Here is an 18,618-nt window from a genome sequence, read left to right as displayed (position 1 = left end):
GCCTGGACCTTTGTGGGAGGTTTTCCAATGGAAAAAAAGGATGAGCAGGGTCTCTTCATATTCACTGTGAAGACTCCGTCCCTGTTGAACCATCTGAAGGCCAGCCCTTAACCCAGGAGCTACTCTAGCCTGAGGAAAAACCATCCAAAAGGACTACCCAGGCAGGGCCGGCTCTAGGCTCATGGTGGCCCTGGGCAGGGAGCGTAGGTAGGGGGCCCGGAAGAGGGGGTCCGGGCGGGGCGGAGCGCGCAGGCCAGTAAAGAGGGGAGGGGGTCTGGGAGTTTAGAAGTGGAACACAGCCGGAGGCCGCCAAATCCCTGCCAGGGGCCACCACGCAAATCTGTATCCATCCTCAGAGGATTAATATATTAAGGATATGTATTGGCGTGGTGGCCCCTGGGGTTTGGTGGCCCTGTGCAGGTGCACAGCTTGCACATGCCTAGAGCCGGCCCTGACCCAGGTTCCAGGACATTCTTGTTTGCCAGAATGAAGCACTCTGTGTAATGCATGGGTCCCTTGCCCCTTCCTTGTTGGAACTCTTGCTGATGCTGAGGTTGTATAAAGTTTGGGACAGTTGTTATTTTTGCAGCCACCAGTCTGGCATGTTCCTGTAACGCACAGCCTCCTCGACCATGCCCGCATACACCCCCCTATGTTGTAATTTAGTAGTGACAGGGTCAGCGTTAGCAGAAGCTATCCTGTATTTAGAGATTATCTTGACCGTTTAGTGGAATCCATTTTGTATTTCTGTCAGCCATTTTGTTTGCCATGTGCTCACCATGTGCCCTGTCCTACCTTGCTGTTCTCTGCTCTTGAAATGTGCCTAGAGACAAGATATATTTAGCCTCCTCTGCTCTGCACATGCTCAGTTGAGCTTGCAGCTGTTGTCAATCCATATCTGTCAGGATGTGTTTACTAGAAACTAGCCACTGTTAGCTCCTCCTACTTGTTGCCCCTGCATTTTCTGTATGATCTTATATGTACCTAAAACCAGCATTTGTACTTGTACCACCTTCTTTTGAGCCCCTGTGTGGGTATAAAATGACCATGCTCCTTCCATTCAGTGTGCTACTTCATGCATTACCGAAGGGTGCTGTGTGAATGTAGTTCGACCTCATGAGGTTTAATAAACTCTGTCTTTTCTATTCCAGTTTCTGTGCCAACTTGTTCCTATTGGTCTGAGGACTCTGTGCAGAGATAGCACTGGTAGGCCTTGCTGAGGCTCACCACCACACCTACACATGCACTGTCAACTGCAGGCATAAAAGCCTAAGCAAACTAAACTATGCCCTTCCCACTGTGTGTAGCAGTGCTCCCTGAGCATTGCCTCTTCTTTTCCCTTGATGCCTCAAATGTATATATGAGCACAACAATGGATGAGTGCGAATGAAACACCAAACGCGCGCCATTGTTGCATGGACACAAGGCAAGCCTAGGTACCAGTTAAGCAATGAGTGGAGGTCTTGGGACGTTAAGTAAAGTTAGGCCCCACTTTTCCAAACCGATCACCAACAGTGCGGTAGTCTTCAAAAACCATTTAACAGGGATGGCTTCCATAATGCCAGTACAATAAAAAATGGCGCAGATGAGGATCAAAGTGCAGTCTCCATACAAAAAGCACGGCAGCCCATCCCACAGGGAGTTTTTCTGTCTTGTATTCAGCACAAAAAGAAACATTAATTTCCTAATGCACAAGTTCCTACCTCACCACAAGATATGGGCACAGAGGAAGATCTCCATGAATAGTGGTCTCACAATTTTGAAAATCTAAACACGTAGGAAATGTCTTAGTATTAGTGCCATCTGAACGCACGAGGATGACCCATTTAAAGCTCAGCAAATTACTTCTAAATGGCATTCAGGCATCGATAAGTCATCCTCATTTGGGACCTAATTAAGTGAAGCAAGGTACAATGGACTGCAGGTGCGAATAAATTATTCAGGACTAGCAGACCCAATCAATTTGGACATTATTTGGAACGATAGGGACTCCGAAAACAACGTATGTTTAATTACATGGATGCAATTTGTGTTTGTCTAACTATCTTAATGTTAATTTATATGTATTAGTTATGTTTTTTATGAGCCAAAAAGATACACAAAAATAATATGCCTGAATGTTTGTGTGATAAGCATCAATGGGTTCATCTATTTGCTGATATTTGTAAATATCAAAAAAGCACATAACAGTAATGAAATCTTATCAACATGAGGAGTAAATTCTGCTTGTGGAAGGTTAAAGGGTCAGTGAGAGCCGTATGTATACTGTTATGATCAATTGTATGTCTGGACCCTATAGCGTCCTGGATCGAGTATACACCAATGTCCCACCAATATTCCACCTCTTTCACATCCAGCAAAGTAGACCACCTCTATAATGCTACTGCTTTGTTGTGAATGTTTTTCGAGATTATAGAGCGGGAAAGCATTCCACCGCCTCTCTTTAAAGTAGAGTACGTACAATAGCATAACAAAAAAGTTATTTTTTAGCCTTCAAATAGTGTTGATGGGAAAGAAAACTGTCCTACAATGAAACTTAACATGCAACTTCACCTAGAAACAATTAATATAACATCGAAACAATTAAGCAGAATACCTGGATCAGCAAGCTTTTCTTCTAGTTCCACCTGAGATGTGACATTATTGGACTTTGGAGAGTGTATCGTGAGCACAATGGAGCCGGCGCAGCTCAGTAGACATCCTAATTTTCCAAGGATGTTGAGTTTTTCTTTTAGAAGGCATGAGGCTAAAATGGCCCTTTACAGAAACAAAAGCGATGGTTAGCATTTTTTAAGAGGAAAAATGTACAATTACCACCACAGACTCAGAATACCGACAAGCAATATAGTTGTTCTATATATATATTCATTTTGTTCAGGATCCATTGTGGTATCTGTCTTTCAGTTCTGGTGATCTCTGGGTATATTTATTAGTGTTACTTATACCTCTAGGTTAAATTGTTTAGTCTGTGTGCAAGTATGAGTGTCAGGTAGGGTTATCTGTGATGGGAAGAGACTGTGTCTCTAGGTGACCAGGCAAGAGAGATCTGTAGTTGTTTAGACTGTGGATGACTGATCTCATTGTTAGGAGTTTTCTGGATTGTAGGATGGAGAGCATGGATATATTCAAGCCTCGTCAGTACCTTGCAGGAACTAGGCCATGGTAATGTTTCAGCTATTTGTCTTGTATACAGTGGTGCACATTTTTGGAGGAGGGACCAAGGTTTATGTCCATCAAGACGAGTATCCATAAGGGCTTAAACGCTATACAATATTACACTCTGATTGTGTATGGGCACATAGTGGTAGTGCCTTGGCATTTGTGATGGAATTGAGGAATTTGACACCATGTGTTACCATTCAGTGCTTTAGTGGTGTAAATGATTCTGTGATTTGGCTCTTTATGGCTATGCAATAACTTACATGGATTGCACCTAGGCAGTTGTTGGCATACAAGATACTATTGTGAAGAATTCCGATCCATACAGGAGTCTTGCATAATTATGTAACAAATGTTTTGTTTCCCGATACTGTATCCCCCTTACCCAAAATTGTGAAGCGCTCCGATACCCGTAAAGGTCACGTTCGCGCTATATACAACTTTATAAATAAAGAAACAGCATAACAATTACTGAAATGTACTGTGATGCACTCCTGAGCCCTTAAAGGAAGCAAGGGAAGTTATAGCCGGACATAGAGAGGGGGCAGGGAGCGATACCAGACAAGGGATGCAGCAGTAGGGTAGGTTAACTACAAGAGTGGAGATATTGGAACAAAGTAGAGTAAAGAGGAATTGGGATAGAAAGGTAGGATCTGGGAGTATTAAATGGTTTGTGAGATAAAACCGTAGGGAGAAGGGAGCAGGCAGTGCCAGCAGGACAATGAAAAGACCACTCAATTCTAGGACAGAGCCAAGCTTTGTACTAAAAGTGTGCGACTGGGGGAAAAATGTAATGCCTGGAATGTTTGGTTGTTTGCAGGAGTCTTGTGTTGATTCAAACCCCTGTGAGTACTTGAAACATCGGAGAACTCACGTTAGACACAGCAACAATACTTATAAACATTCAGGAAAGCTGGCCTACAGAAACTAGGCTGTCTCATGGGCCCTTGCGTCATTTCAATAAGCAACAATGTGGGGATCCAGTTAAAGATCTCAAGATAAAGCGGCGCTACTGTGTTTAGACCAGGTACTCCAACTCAGAAGTTCGAGTCCGTTCTGAGGTGAGGACTTATAAACTGCATCTACGTGATAGGGAAAAAGGGAGGAGCGAACAAGAAGCAAAGCCTCCTTTTTCAATGAAGTCACAAAAGGTGCTAATGATGAGGGACCCCTTATGAACTGGTGAAGAAAAAGAGGGGGAGGGAACTAGGGGGCTGCTATTGTGTATGTACTACTAGCTGGTCCTATACTTCAAACGGTGTGTGTCCTCACTAACCCTAGGGTTGCATGCTTCATCACAGGCCCCTCCTCACACCACTATCACTGAAGATGGAGGTGTATGCTACAAACCTCAGAAGAGGGACGCCCTTATGATGTAATATAGAAGGGGGTCATGGTATATGTAGGTGAAATCTTGTGCAGCAGTGCAGGCTGGCGTGTAGTCAAGAGCAAACTTCATTACACATACGGGATGCTGCGTCATCCTAGAAAACCTTTTGCTGAATTATTAGGTCATCATCTTGGGGAAAAGGCAGAGACAACCAACAGAATATCAGATACTTAGACATGGTTTAGAAAAAATACTTACATCTCTCATAACACACCCGTAATTACACATCTATACCAACTTCAACCAGACCCCATCAACCTAGCAATAACTCTTCCAGAATCCCATCACCACTGAGGAAACCACAGAAATAATGGAGGCCATCCAATTTGGAGCACTGTCTGACTCTTGCCCCCACCACGCCTTCAACAAAGGCTCAACTCCTATCAGCACATTTCTCACCCCTCTCCTCAACATCTCCATTGACAGATCCACTTTGCCAGAAGCCTGAAAGCAAGCAGCCATCAATGCCTTCCTGGAGAAGCGCTCAGCACACCCAGCCAAACTCGCATACTACTGACCAAACTTTCTCCTTCCATACCTGGCCAAGGTCCTAGAAAAAGTGATCAACAGACACCTCATCGACCATGTCATTTACCACAGCTCTTTAATGCAAGGGATCAGGATTCAGACCTAACCACAGTACAGAGACAATCTTCATAGTAGCAATAGACAACATCCAGAAGATCCTCAATAGAGGAAAAATGCAGCCCTCATCTTACTCTGCAGCATTCAGCAGTCTCCTATCCCATCAGGATCAGACAACTTCACAAAATTGGCATCCAAGGACCAGCTCTGCAATGGATAGGCAACCTTCTGACTGGAAAACACAGTGCTCTCTTCAAACGCCCTTCAAACTCATTTGCGGAGTCTCACAGGTTTCTTCAACATCTTCATGATTCCACTGGCAGACGTCATCCGCGCACACAACATCAACATATTTATCTACGCTAATGACACACAAATTATTTTCTCTCTCTCTCTGTCAAAGGACCCAACACCAAGAATAACTTCTACTCAAGCAATACCAAACATGCACAACGAAGGCCATGGCCTGCACAATGAAGGACCAGCATACACCAACAGGCGCCTGACCTTCCACCAACCAACCAACCAGATAACTTTGATCCTCCTCCCTCTCCCTCCCAGACACCCCATGGATCTGCCAATCCGACAGGGAAGAAAGCTACTTCTCCTCACCAGGCAGCCAAGGTATGGACCAACCTCCCACTGCACATCAGAACTGCAACGTTGCTCCAGCAATTCAGGAAATAACTCAAGACCTGGCTGTTTGAATCAAACCACCATGCACCAGGCAACATCTCCAGTGCCTCGAGGTCATCAGGGTTAATATGCTGCACTCTTTAAATGGGTGATTGACTGAAAGTGGCCACCTGTATGAAGTCCAACTGCCTCAATCTTACCAAGAAAAAGACTGAGGTGGTGATATTCAGAAAGGTGCCTCGCTGTGGGACTAACCTTGTGCTCCACGGACCTGGAACCACCTCTAATCCCAACACACAACGCAGAAACCTCAGGATCATTATCGACAGCAAGTACATGCAAGTTAACACTGTCTCCATGCCCGGCTGTCTACTTTGAGGATGGAGGAAACAATATTCAAGGAGCTATACAACAACAGGAAATACGTCACCCAAACCCTTATTACTAGCAGAATAGACTATGGGAACACCCTCTACGCTGGAATCACCAACAACCTCACAAAAAGCTTTCAGACTGTCCAAAACGCAAAAGCTAGACTTGTCCTTAACCTCCCACGCTGGTCTCATATTACACCACACCTAAGAGAAATACATTGGCTACCAATACATCAGCATGCACAATTGAAGCTCCTCGCCATCAGATACAAAGTACTACACAACACAAGTCCAGCCTCTCTGATTGACCACATGAAGTCCAATCTACCCTCTACCACCTCTGCTCAGCCGGATCCTCACAATGCAAAAGAAGATCAGGAGGTCATGCCTTCTCATACATCGCTCGTAAAGCATGGAACAACCTCCCAGGCCACATCAGAGGCTCCTTATGACTTCTTGAATTTCGCAATAAGCTGAAGACCTGAATCTTCCAGTAAAGCTTTCGGTGACAAGGCACTATTAAAATCAACATAACATAAGGGGATCCAAAAGGGATGAATAACCTTACCTAGAACCTTTATCGTCTTGGCAATTAATCCGATTAAGAAAATCAAAAATGGCTACAGAAATAAATTGATGCCTGGGTCATATTAACAGTGCTACAAATGAAGAACCTGCTTATGGTCTGCCTACATAAAACTGGTCCACACACTAACTAGATAAAATGGTTGTGAGTGTTATGCCAGATGTATTACTTCTCACAACAATGTTTTGTGCAATGGAAAGCCTCCGGCTGAATTTCATTTTGCAGATGACAAATCATTCATAGGCTACAAATGTACGGGTCAATACAATACTGTTGTGCTTTTATAGCTTAATGAAAAAGCAACAAAAATAGCTGGTTAATGGTGTTTGCGAAATGTGTCATAGTGCTCAACACACATCCAGCATGACGCAGGTAACATATATTTTTATTTAGGAGTTCTACTGGCAATAAATTGATGCAGGCACCACAAATATCAGGTAAGAAAAGGTCAGCACATGCTGCAGTAACTGGTCTCAGCTTTAAAGTTACCATAGTGTATGATGTGAAATTTAGAAACGTTTTAAGGATGAAGGCATGCCTGAATTAATCTCTGTTACTGGTAATTACTGCTTGCCACAATCCAGTCTATAATTTGTTTGCTCACCTCGCAACTACAGAGAGGCACCATCAATTTGGAAATCAGTCTTAGCCCCTGCCCCAACTAGACAAACCAGCTAGCACCACTAGCTTAGGCTTAACACAAAATGATGCACCCAATCTCCTGCAGAATGTTGTGATAGGCCCCTCATTCTACAGTATCTCACAGATATTCCAAAACTTGAGCTTAATTGAAGTCCCGTAAAGGGTGGGGCCCCCGCTGCACCACAGGGGCGGCCAGGACTTGCTTTATGGCCCTAGTGACTGGGTTCCAACCAAAGTCATTTTTCACCCATGTTGGCCATCATCTGTGAGGTATGATTTGAGTCTTGGGGCACAGTCAGCATGAGACCCATGTCACGGTAAATCCTTCATACTAAGGCTGTCTGACAAAACACAAAAGTTATGTAAACTTTGGGTGACTTTTAACCTGTGGTAATTACATTAAATATTCAACCTCCAGCTGTGATTTGGTCAAATGTGATGGCCGAATTTAGAAAACATGTTGGCCCTGAAATGATTCAGATAAGCAGAGATGAAGTGCTGCAAATGTTCGGCATTGTTTGCCAATTAAGAGATAGGTAACATGATAAGAGGCTAGCTCTTAAAAAGTTGGCAAAGAACTGAACCCAACAGATGGTTTGTACAGCTGAAAAGAGGAGCAGTGCATTGACGCTGCAGTTACAAAAGCGGAAGCTGATATGGCGATCTAACGCCATACAACTTATTAAGTACCTATTATGATAAATCAAGGTTCCCTTTGGCTGTTAGGAATATCTGGCAATGGGTGAATATTACAGTACTGAAAAGACTCCCCTAAGCGAGAGCATCATCCTTAAGGAGTTTGCCACACTGACATTGTTACAAATACTCTCACTCACAACTGGGGAAAGTCTAACTGCTGGATTTTATGGTGCCCTACAACTAGATAATCTAGGGCCACCAATACTGGCCTGGGACTAATCCAGTGGTCAGTAGAATGTTGACCATAATGCTCCAACACAGATGGAGAATGGACCACATTATGCACACATGTTAATGAGATAGCAAGTAATGTCACTTTGATACTGCTATGAAGTAATTACCAGACCAGGAGATACCAGACGCCTGGCAAGATCAGTAGAAGGTATCCGAACCAGAATGTCACCGTTGCCGGGAAGCAAAGCTGGATTTCTCCATGTTACTTGGGTTTGCCTCACGACTGTGAGATACTGGAGAGCGGTATTAGCTAGACAGCCTATAGTGACGATAAGGCTTCCCACATTAATTAGATGTTAAGCAGTGCCTACTCAGCAATACTTGAAAGCCTAACAAAGGGAAAATGAAATACTAGGAGGCACTAGGAGAAATAGTATCTAAAAGGACAATATCCAGCCACTGGATGCAGTCTCCTGGAACACAGATGACCCAATGTTGAAGGATATGCAGGAATTGGCTAGCGTGGAAAAATCCCAGGTGAGGTTTACAAGAACAGACAACAAGTTGACAGAAACTTTCTCTAACTAGTTGTGGGAGTGGTTGTTCCAAGATCTTTTAGACCCTCCTGATAAAAGATTTCCATGAGGACAACAGAAGGTAATTGGTATCAAAGTAAATGCTTGTGTATTTATGTATCCAGACCAGGAAAACATGCAAGAGAAAGTGTGTTTCTGCTGAATCATGATGAAAGATACAAAATGTGCGGGTGCGAGGTGATACAACTTTGGGGGACCACTAGGAGAGAGAAAAGACTTTGAGACATCACTAAAGAAGACCAAATGGAGTAGAGTTGGGACCTACTGATTTTCCGAGCAGGGGTTGTTAATGCTATAATAGCAGCAGAGAGACATATAATCAGAGTTCGAAAATAGATGCAACTGTTGCCATATTCAAGATTACTTTTTTCACAGTATACATACCTTGGTGTGCGCTTGTGGATGCTAAGTACAGTGAACTTGTTTATGGTGCTCAATTTACCTCAAAACTAAAATTAAGTTTATTCAAAACTAAGTGCTCCCTAAAATGGAAACCAGATGATGAAAGAGTGTTGTTCCAGCGAGTGAGGGATCCCTTGCTTATCGGCCTGTCTGCCACCCTTCATGTTTCCAGCCAATATTAGCAGTATGAGGTGTAAACTTATATACACTGGCTACAGCTGGCAGTTAGTTTAGAACTGTACAGCATCTCCGATATATACAAATGGATTGGATAAAGTTCCATCGATCAGCAGTCTACAGATAGCGAACACTGATGCACGGTTAGATGAAAACAGTAGGAACACTTACAAAGGAAGATCTGATAGTGCCATAATGTATTGTTTTAAGTAAGAGGAAACATCCTAAATACCTTGAACATATACGCACAATCCTATATATATAGTCCACATTTACAGCCATGGCTGATTAAGTGCGCCCAGGAGATGCCAGGCCCAAAACATGAGTATCAGACGAAAGATATCAGTTCATAATAAAATCTTCCTTAGCATAAATACATGTCACCTATTAGAAAGTTACTTAACAATATCAGACAATCACACTTCATGTATTTAATAATAAATATTTTATTTTGCTGATAAAAATAACCCCTATTTAATACTTATTTGTAGAAACCAACCGGTTTCATATATACATTCTGAGAAATAAAGAAAGATCAATTTTCACAACGAGTATTTACTCATATACTTACCCAAATGGAATGCCAAGTGCACCAAGGGGAGCCACAAGCACCGCAGGGGCAGCTGTATAAGCCAGGAAATTCAGAATCTGCCCAAGGCCCACTAAAGAAATGGACACTAACAGTTACATGTATGTCACATTATGTTATTTTCATTTTTATGACAAGCCATATTCTTCAGAGTCTGCATTTGTCCTATCCTCAGCGGGTGGTCTGTTCTAAATTTTTTGTCTGTTCTAGTACCAATGTCTCTGCTGAGGGCATTACTTATTTCCACTAGTGGTGTTGCAATATTGCAGAAGCAAAAAAAGTTTGTTGTCAACAACTGTGATAAATACTGCTGGTGTTAAAAAACAGAACTTGCAGGACACATCATTTTCTGTTTTTCATCAGATATGACCGAGGTATTTCTTATGTTTTTCACGATTACATTTTTGTTCATAAATATAGACAAAGATAAAAGTGCGAACAGAAGGGACAGTGACAGGAGCTCAGTCGCAAAACCAGACCTTTATCTTGAAATGTGTGAGTGGAAAGATCACACCTCTTCTACACATAATCCTTTCACAGTCCCATTGACATATTTAGGTCATGAAAGGTGTACATAGGTCACCATTATGGCGCATATATTCATCAATGGGAAAGGGTACACCTTTCCCTGGTATGTTCATTTTTTTACGCCACACCCCCGGATGGGGAACAAAATCACACCTGGGAGAATCGAGGAGAGTTTGCTGGTGTACAATCCCTAATGCCCTAAAGTGACTATAACTTGCACCCCGACATGGGTAAACACCCAAAATATCGAGTCAACAATATATTCTACCACTAATATCGAAGTTAAAATATAGAATGGACAAAATATCAAATGGACAGAATATAGGCAACAAAAATATCGAATATAAGGTAAGTAATGTAATATCGATTTACATAAATATAGATAGTCAAAATATCGAAGTATATAATATAGTTAGTAAATATACCGATTTTTTAATAATATCGATTTTTTTAAAGTGTTTTGTATGTTAGTATATGTGTGAAAAGTGTATATTTATTTTATAATTTATTGTAAGTAATGAATTTTATGGTATTTAATTTTTGCGTAATTTAATTCTGTAGCGGGTTGTGGGTTTATAGGGGAATAGGGTGGGAAGTAATTTGATTATAATTAATCAAATATTTTAATTTATTTATTGGTATTTATTTTGAATTAATTGTTAATTAATTTTTAATTGGTAATTAATTACATTTTTGTTATTAATTAATTTTACTTAATTGCTTAATTGATAATTATGTTAATTTGAATTAATTGTTAATTAATTTTTAATTGGTAATTAATTACATTTTAGTTGGCAATTAATTATTTTTAATTGATTAATTGATAATTATATTAATTTTATTAATTTGTTTTCTGTAGCGTGTTGTGGGTTTATAGGGGAATAGGGTGGGAAGTATTTTACTTATAATTAATTTAACATTTTAATTTATTAGTATTTATCTTGAATTAATTGTTAATTATTTTTTAATAGCTAATTAATTAATTTTTAATTGCTAATTAGTTTGTATTAATAGGTAATGAATTTTAATAATTAATTTTTAATTGTATTTTTAATTATTATATTATATTAAATTGGTAATTACTTTTAATTAATTTTACTTTGTGCTTCCCGCTTTGTGCTTCCTGCTCACTCACAGCGTTGGAGCGGGTGCTCCGCTGTATTTCTTCCTTGCTGCCGAAGACCAGGAGAATACCAATCTCTGCCCAGTTGCCGCTGGCCCTGCTCCGTAGTCCCCCCGCCGCCACTACTACAATCAAGCGGCCGCCGAGTGGGGGACTACCTTTCCCAGCAGGCAGTGCGGCAGTGACGTCGGCCACGCGCCAGGAGGCGCAATAAAACACTGTCATCGCCGGTGGAGCGGGTGTTCCGCTTTGTGCTTCCCGCTTTGTGCTTCCTGCTCACTCACAGCGTTGGAGCGGGAGCTCCGCAGTATTTCTTCCTTGCTGCCGAAGACCAGGAGAATACCAATCTCTGCCCAGTTGCCGCTGGCCCTGCTCCGTAGTCCCCCCGCCGCCGCTACTACAATCAAGCGGCCGCCGAGTGGGGGACTACCTTTCCCAGCAGGCAGTGCGGCAGTGACGTCGGCCACGCGCCAGGAGGCGCAATAAAACACTGTCATCGCCGGTGCAGCGGGTGTTCCGCTTTGTGCTTCCCGCTTTGTGCTTCCTTCTCACTCACAGTGTTGGAGCGGGTGCTCCGCTGTATTTCTTCCTTGCTGCCGAATACCAGGAGAATACCAATCTCTGCCCAGTTGCCGCTGGCCCTGCTCCGTAGTCCCCCCGCCGCCGCTACTACAATCAAGCAGCCGCCGAGTGGGGGACTACCTTTCCCAGCAGGCAGTGCGGCAGTGACGTCAGCCACGCGCCAGGAGGCGCAATAAAACACTGTCATCACCCGCGTCGCGGGAACGCGCGGGCGCAGCCCGGGCCAAGGGCGGGCCCGTTGTTGCCCGTTAGTGACCGGTAAAGACCGGACCGGGCCACCCGCTTTAAATTTTCTGTATAAACCATTTCTTTGGACAAGTTCCCAGTCCTATAAGCCGCCAAAAATTACTCGAGGAACCAGGAAAAATTCAAAACCTGTCCAAAGTGTAACACAACTCACAGGTCCGATAGACCAATTTATCTAGCGAACAAACGAGGTTATTGACCAGAGCATTTCCCTGCTGGAGCGGAGAGTATCTTTAGACCTTGCAAATGCCAAACGATCTTCTATGGCCTTTTGGCCACTGCGGCATCTCCTATCCAGCAAGGCCCTATTACATCAATATTGACCCTCCCACCCACGACTGCTGCTGATATCCACACAGTTCCCTGCTTTGTGGACCTCTCAGCAACTCAGTCTACATCTGATTCAATCTCGTTGGAGGATCTAGAGACTACTCCTAACCTAGACATTTGCCAAACATTGGAAACATCATTAGACAAGCGACTTCGTGGGATGAGGGAGGGTGCTGTCCCAAAACGGGGAAATGGGAAACAGCAACATAGTAACTCAGCGAGTCTCGAGGCTCCATTGGAGTTAGAGGGGGCCCATTTACTCCAGATGGCCCAACCTACCTCCACCATTAACACTAGCATGTCAACTGCAAGTAAACCCTCAATGAATAACACCAATATGGTGACTCAAACTATTACTTCTCCTAGAAATTTGCAACCCGAAAGCCTCTGTACAGTTTGCAATACCACTCCATTCCTACTATCAACCATTAGGGAACTCCTCATTGAGCACCTAAAACCCTTGGAATCTAGTTTGAGGCATTTAGGTAAACAGATAGCATCACTATCAATCAAACCTCCCACCCAGCCTAAAGTCGTGCACACAATACAGGCAAAGGGTAAAACTAACCCACTTCCAAAAGCTCCGCAAGTGACCCAACCGGTTCCCGGCAGCAAACCAACATTACTACCAAACTCATCTGCCACACAACCTATTCACTCAACTCTAACAGCACCTCCCCAGACTACTTCCGACACTGGAGTGCCCTCGACTGGAGCGAGTGCCGGTCCGTCCCAGGCGCCCCAAGGCCCAATGATAAGTACCAAACAAGCCGATAATACAATACAGACACCTGTACCTCCCAAAACGCAGGCAATTAAATTCTCAGAGTCAGCAAAAAGGGGAGCGCGCCCAAGGCGCCCAGTATATCTTCCACCTGAGGCTTCCCCTTATACAGTCATTCTCACTGGCGTTCCCGAACTTTCAGAAGGCACTAACGAGTCCTCCTGGTCTCTCAAAATTAAAGTCATACAGTGGTTAAGCTTAAATAGACCATTACTGTCCCGTCATTCTAGCGGAATAACCACAGTTCGCAGAGTAACTTGGATTGCGGACGAACGAAAATCTATACAGGGCGACTGCATTATAGTGAACTGCGTAGATCCAACTACAGTTAACTATATTTGCTCTTGGCCGTCTTTGGAAAAAAAGGGAGGCATAGATGCCCACCACCTCTCTTTCTTCTATCCCCCGACGAACACCCATCAATACTTCCCTATTGACAATTGGCAACAACCCATTGAAGGGTATTGGAATCAGGTGGCGTATAGCCACAGAAACAGGAACAGAGACTGGCACTCACAGGACTGGCAGGCGCAGTTCAGGCCCCCTGGAAGGCCCTTTCTTCCTATGGAGGGATGGCAGGGCTTTCCAACCAGAAATCGTTATGATTGCCTTGAAATGGTAGATTGACCATCGGAAAACATATCAAGTACGCCCCAGGTCTCATCAACCTCTGAAGCTCCCAATAGTCCCGGACTAATAGTAAACCAGTCTGTATATAAACCTCTACACAACAACCATTATCCTTCCAAATAATAGATAAAAATGGTCCTTTGGTAGAATCTTCCCATGTCTTCACAAAAACAATGACAGGCCAAAATCCGGTGGCTTTCCTTGAACCTAATGTTATAAATCTATCCCAGATTAGAAACATCGCCAGTAAGAAGAATAATCATACGACCTCACCCGTGTGTCTGTCAAATCGACTTGTAATTCCTTTACCTCCTAATAGTTTAACAACACAGCCACATGACCAACCACAAAGCGCAGACCTGACCATTTCTATCTTGTATTGGAACGTTGCAGGTCTGCGAACTAAAACATCGCTGCAACCATGGCTGGATACAATTGCCAAACATCAGGTACTCTGTTTTCAGGAAACCTGGTCAATCAATCCCCATCATCTACTTGGATATAAAACATTTCACATCCCAGCTACTCAGGGAGCCATGGGTAGACCAAAGGGGGGTATGGCGGTATACATCGCCAATACCTTGCCTCACCTAACAATACATAACCTTAAAGAAGATCCAAGCTATCAAATACTGCGAATAAACTTTAACAAAAATAGTACTTTTATCCTGGTAAACTTTTATAATAACTCCGCAATAACGGACTCTATAAAGCTGCTTAGCGATATTACCACTTTTTTAGATTCCTTGAAACACGACCTACTCCCAATCACAGTATATGTGATTTGGGGTGGCGATTTTAATCTTTCACTATGCCACAATCGTAAAAACGGGAACTGTGGTTTGCTGGACGAACACGGCAACCCGCTGTCACTTTTTGCACACTCTACTTGCGGCAATAAACTAAACGAGTCCCTATTCGCACTAGAGCTTGAGTTTGCAAATGACCTATTAGAAACCCCAATAGACTTTTCTCCAACATTCCATGGCAGGGGATCTTCAACCACCATTGATTATATATTGACCTCGCAGAGCTTGAAGGGCCAAGTGACCAATTTTTACACAGGCCAATTCTTATACTGGGAAGGAGACAAGCTACCGGGGACCGGTTTCTGGCATTTCAGCCGTCGTCGGCCCGGCTTGCTTGAATACTGATGGTGCAATGAGCTAGGGACTCACGTCTGAGTATACCCTCCCACACTTAGGTTTGCCCTGTTCCCATCATGCACTGGGACAGGAACAGACTAATTTGCATATAGCCAGGTTCTGAGCTGGGATGGTGCAGTGAGCTAAAAAACGGTGATGGATAAAGCCCTGATCTCTTGACTGGGTAAGAGTATTCTGCATCATTCAGAAACTCTGTCCATCACCACCCCCTTTTCCAAAATCGGTTTGTCCACACTATGTGTGGGAGGGTATACTCAGACGTGAGTCCCTTGCTCATTGCACCATCAGGATTCAAGCAAGCCGGGCCGACGACGGCTGAAATGCCAGAAACCGGTCCCCGGAAGCTTGTTTCCTTCCCAGTATAAGAATTGGCTTGGTAATTTGGTTTGCCCTGTTCCCATCATGCACTGGGACAGGAACGGACTAATTTGCATATAGCCAAGTTCTGAGCTGGGATGGTGCAGTGAGCTAAAAAACGGTGATGGATAAAGCCCTGATCTCTTGACTGGGTAAGAGTATTCTGCATCATTCAGAAACTCTGTCCATCACCACCCCCTTTTCCAAAATCGGTTTGTCCACACTATGTGTGGGAGGGTATCCTCAGACGTGAGTCCCTAGCTCATTGCACCATCAGGATTCAAGCAAGCCGAGCCGACGACGGCTGAAATGCCAGAAACCGGTCCCCGGTAGCTTGTCTCCTTCCCAGTATAAGAATTGGTTTGGTAGTTTGGTTTGCCCTGTTCCCATCATGCACTGGGACAGGAACAGACTAATTTGCATATAGCCAGGTTCTGAAGCTGGGATGGTGCAGTGAGCTAAAGAACGGTGATGGATCAAGCCCTGATCTCTTGACTGGGTAGGAATATTCTGCATCATTCAGAAACTCTGTCCATCACCTTTTCCAAAATTGATTTTATCCACACTAAGTGTGGGAGGGTATACTCAGACGTGAGTCCCTAGCTCATTGCACCATCAGGATTCAAGCAAGCTGGGCCGACGACAGCTGAAATGCCAGAAACCGGTCCCCGGTAGCTTGTCTCCTTCCCAGTATAAGAATTGGCTTGGTAGTTTGGTTTGCCCTGTTCCCATCATGTACTGGGACAGGAACAGACTAATTTGCATATAGCCAGGTTCTGAAGCTGGGATGGTGCAGTGAGCTAAAAAACGGTGATGGATCAAGCCCTGATCTCTTGACTGGGTAGGAGTATTCTGCATCATTCAGAAACTCTGTCCATCACCTTTTCCAAAATTGATTTTATCCACACTAAGTGTGGGAGGGTATACTCAGACGTGAGTCCCTAGCTCATTGCACCATCAGGATTCGAGCAAGCCGGGCCGACGACGGCTGAAATGCCAGAAACCGGTCCCCGGTAGCTTGTCTCCTTCCCAGCATAAGAATTGGCTTGGTAGTTTGGTTTGCCCTGTTCCCATCATGCACTGGGACAGGAACAGACTAATTTGCATATAGCCAGGTTCTGAAGCTGGGATGGTGCAGCGAGCTAAAAAACGGTGATGGATCAAACCCTGATCTCTTGACTGGGTAGAAGTATTCTGCATCATTCAGAAACTCTGTCCATCACCTTTTCCAAAATTGATTTTATCCACACTAAGTGTGGGAGGGTATACTCAGACGTGAGTCCCTAGCTCATTGCACCATCAGGATTCAAGCAAGCCGGGCCGGCGACGGCTGAAATGCCAGAAACAGGTCCCCGGTAGCTTGTCTCCTTCCCAGTATAAGTATTGGCTTGGTAGTTTGGTTTGCCCTGTTCCCATCATGCACTGGGACAGGAACAGACTAATTTGCATATAGCCAGGTTCTGAAGCTGGGATGGTGCAGTGAGCTCAAAAACGGTGATGGATCAAGCCCTGATCTCTTGACTGGGTAGGAGTATTCTGCATCATTCAGAAACTCTGTCCATCACCTTTTCCAAAATTGATTTTATCCACACTAAGTGTGGGAGGGTATCCTCAGACGTGAGTCCCTAGCTCATTGCACCATCAGGATTCAAGCAAGCCGGGCCGACGACGGCTGAAATGCCAGAAACCGGTCCCCGGTAGCTTGTCTCCTTCCCAGTATAAGAATTGGCTTGGTAGTTTGGTTTGCCCTGTTCCCATCATGCACTGGGACAGGAACAGACTAATTTGCATATAGCCAGGTTCTGAAGCTGGGATGGTGCAGTGAGCTAAAAAACGGTGATGGATCAAGCCCTGATCTCTTGACTGGGTAGGAGTATTCTGCATCATTCAGAAACTCTGTCCATCACCTTTTCCAAAATTGATTTTATCCACACTAAGTGTGGGAGGGTATACTCAGACGTGAGTCCCTAGCTCATTGCACCATCAGGATTCAAGCAAGCCGGGCCGACGACGGCTGAAATGCCAGAAACAGGTCCCCGGTAGCTTGTCTCCTTCCCAGTATAAGTATTGGCTTGGTAGTTTGGTTTGCCCTGTTCCCATCATGCACTGGGACAGGAACAGACTAATTTGCATATAGCCAGGTTCTGAAGCTGGGATGGTGCAGTGAGCTAAAAAACGGTGATGGATCAAGCCCTGATCTCTTGACTGGGTAGGAGTATTCTGCATCATTCAGAAACTCTGTCCATCACCTTTTCCAAAATTGATTTTATCCACACTAAGTGTGGGAGGGTATACTCAGACGTGAGTCCCTAGCTCATTGCACCATCAGGATTCAAGCAAGCCGGGCAGACGACGGCTGAAATGCCAGAAACCGGTCCCCGGTAGCTTGTCTCCTTCCCAGTATAAGAATTGGCTTGGTAGTTTGGTTTGCCCTGTTCCCATCATGCACTGGGACAGGAACAGACTAATTTGCATATAGCCAGGTTCTGAAGCTGGGATGGTGCAGTGAGCTAAAAAAAAGGTGATGGATCAAGCCCTGATCTCTTGACTGGGTAGAAGTATTCTGCATCATTTAGAAACTCTGTCCATCACCTTTTCCAAAAATGATTTTATCCACACTAAGTGTGGGAGGGTATACTCAGACGTGAGTCCCTAGCTCATTGCACCATCAGGATTCAAGCAAGCCGGGCCGACGACGGCTGAAATGCCAGAAACCGGTCCCCGGTAGCTTGTCTCCTTCCCAGTATAAGAATTGGTTTGGTAGTTTGGTTTGCCCTGTTCCCATCATGCACTGGGACAGGAACAGACTAATTTGCATATAGCCAGGTTCTGAAGCTGGGATGGTGCAGTGAGCTAAAGAACG

General features: G+C 44.1%; 1 protein-coding gene across 1 annotated transcript in view; it reads right to left on the bottom strand.

Moving 5' to 3' along the window:
• Window positions 1-18,618, bottom strand: part of NIPA1 (NIPA magnesium transporter 1) — a 90,827-nt gene that overhangs the window by 20,298 nt on the left and 51,911 nt on the right. Inside the window, exons 3-4 of the mRNA XM_086934189.1 lie at window positions 9,992-10,082; window positions 2,597-2,757 (exon numbers count right to left, since the gene is read on the bottom strand). Coding sequence (XP_086790315.1) covers window positions 2,597-2,757; window positions 9,992-10,082 — 252 coding nt within the window. The remainder of the gene's footprint in view (window positions 1-2,596; window positions 2,758-9,991; window positions 10,083-18,618) is intronic.

Source organism: Lissotriton vulgaris, chromosome 8 (assembly GCF_964263255.1).
Source record: "Lissotriton vulgaris chromosome 8, aLisVul1.2, whole genome shotgun sequence".
In the NCBI taxonomy this organism is placed as follows: Eukaryota; Metazoa; Chordata; class Amphibia; order Caudata; family Salamandridae; genus Lissotriton; species Lissotriton vulgaris.
Note: the sequence above shows the minus strand (reverse complement) of the source record. Positions and strands in the feature narration are given on the sequence as shown.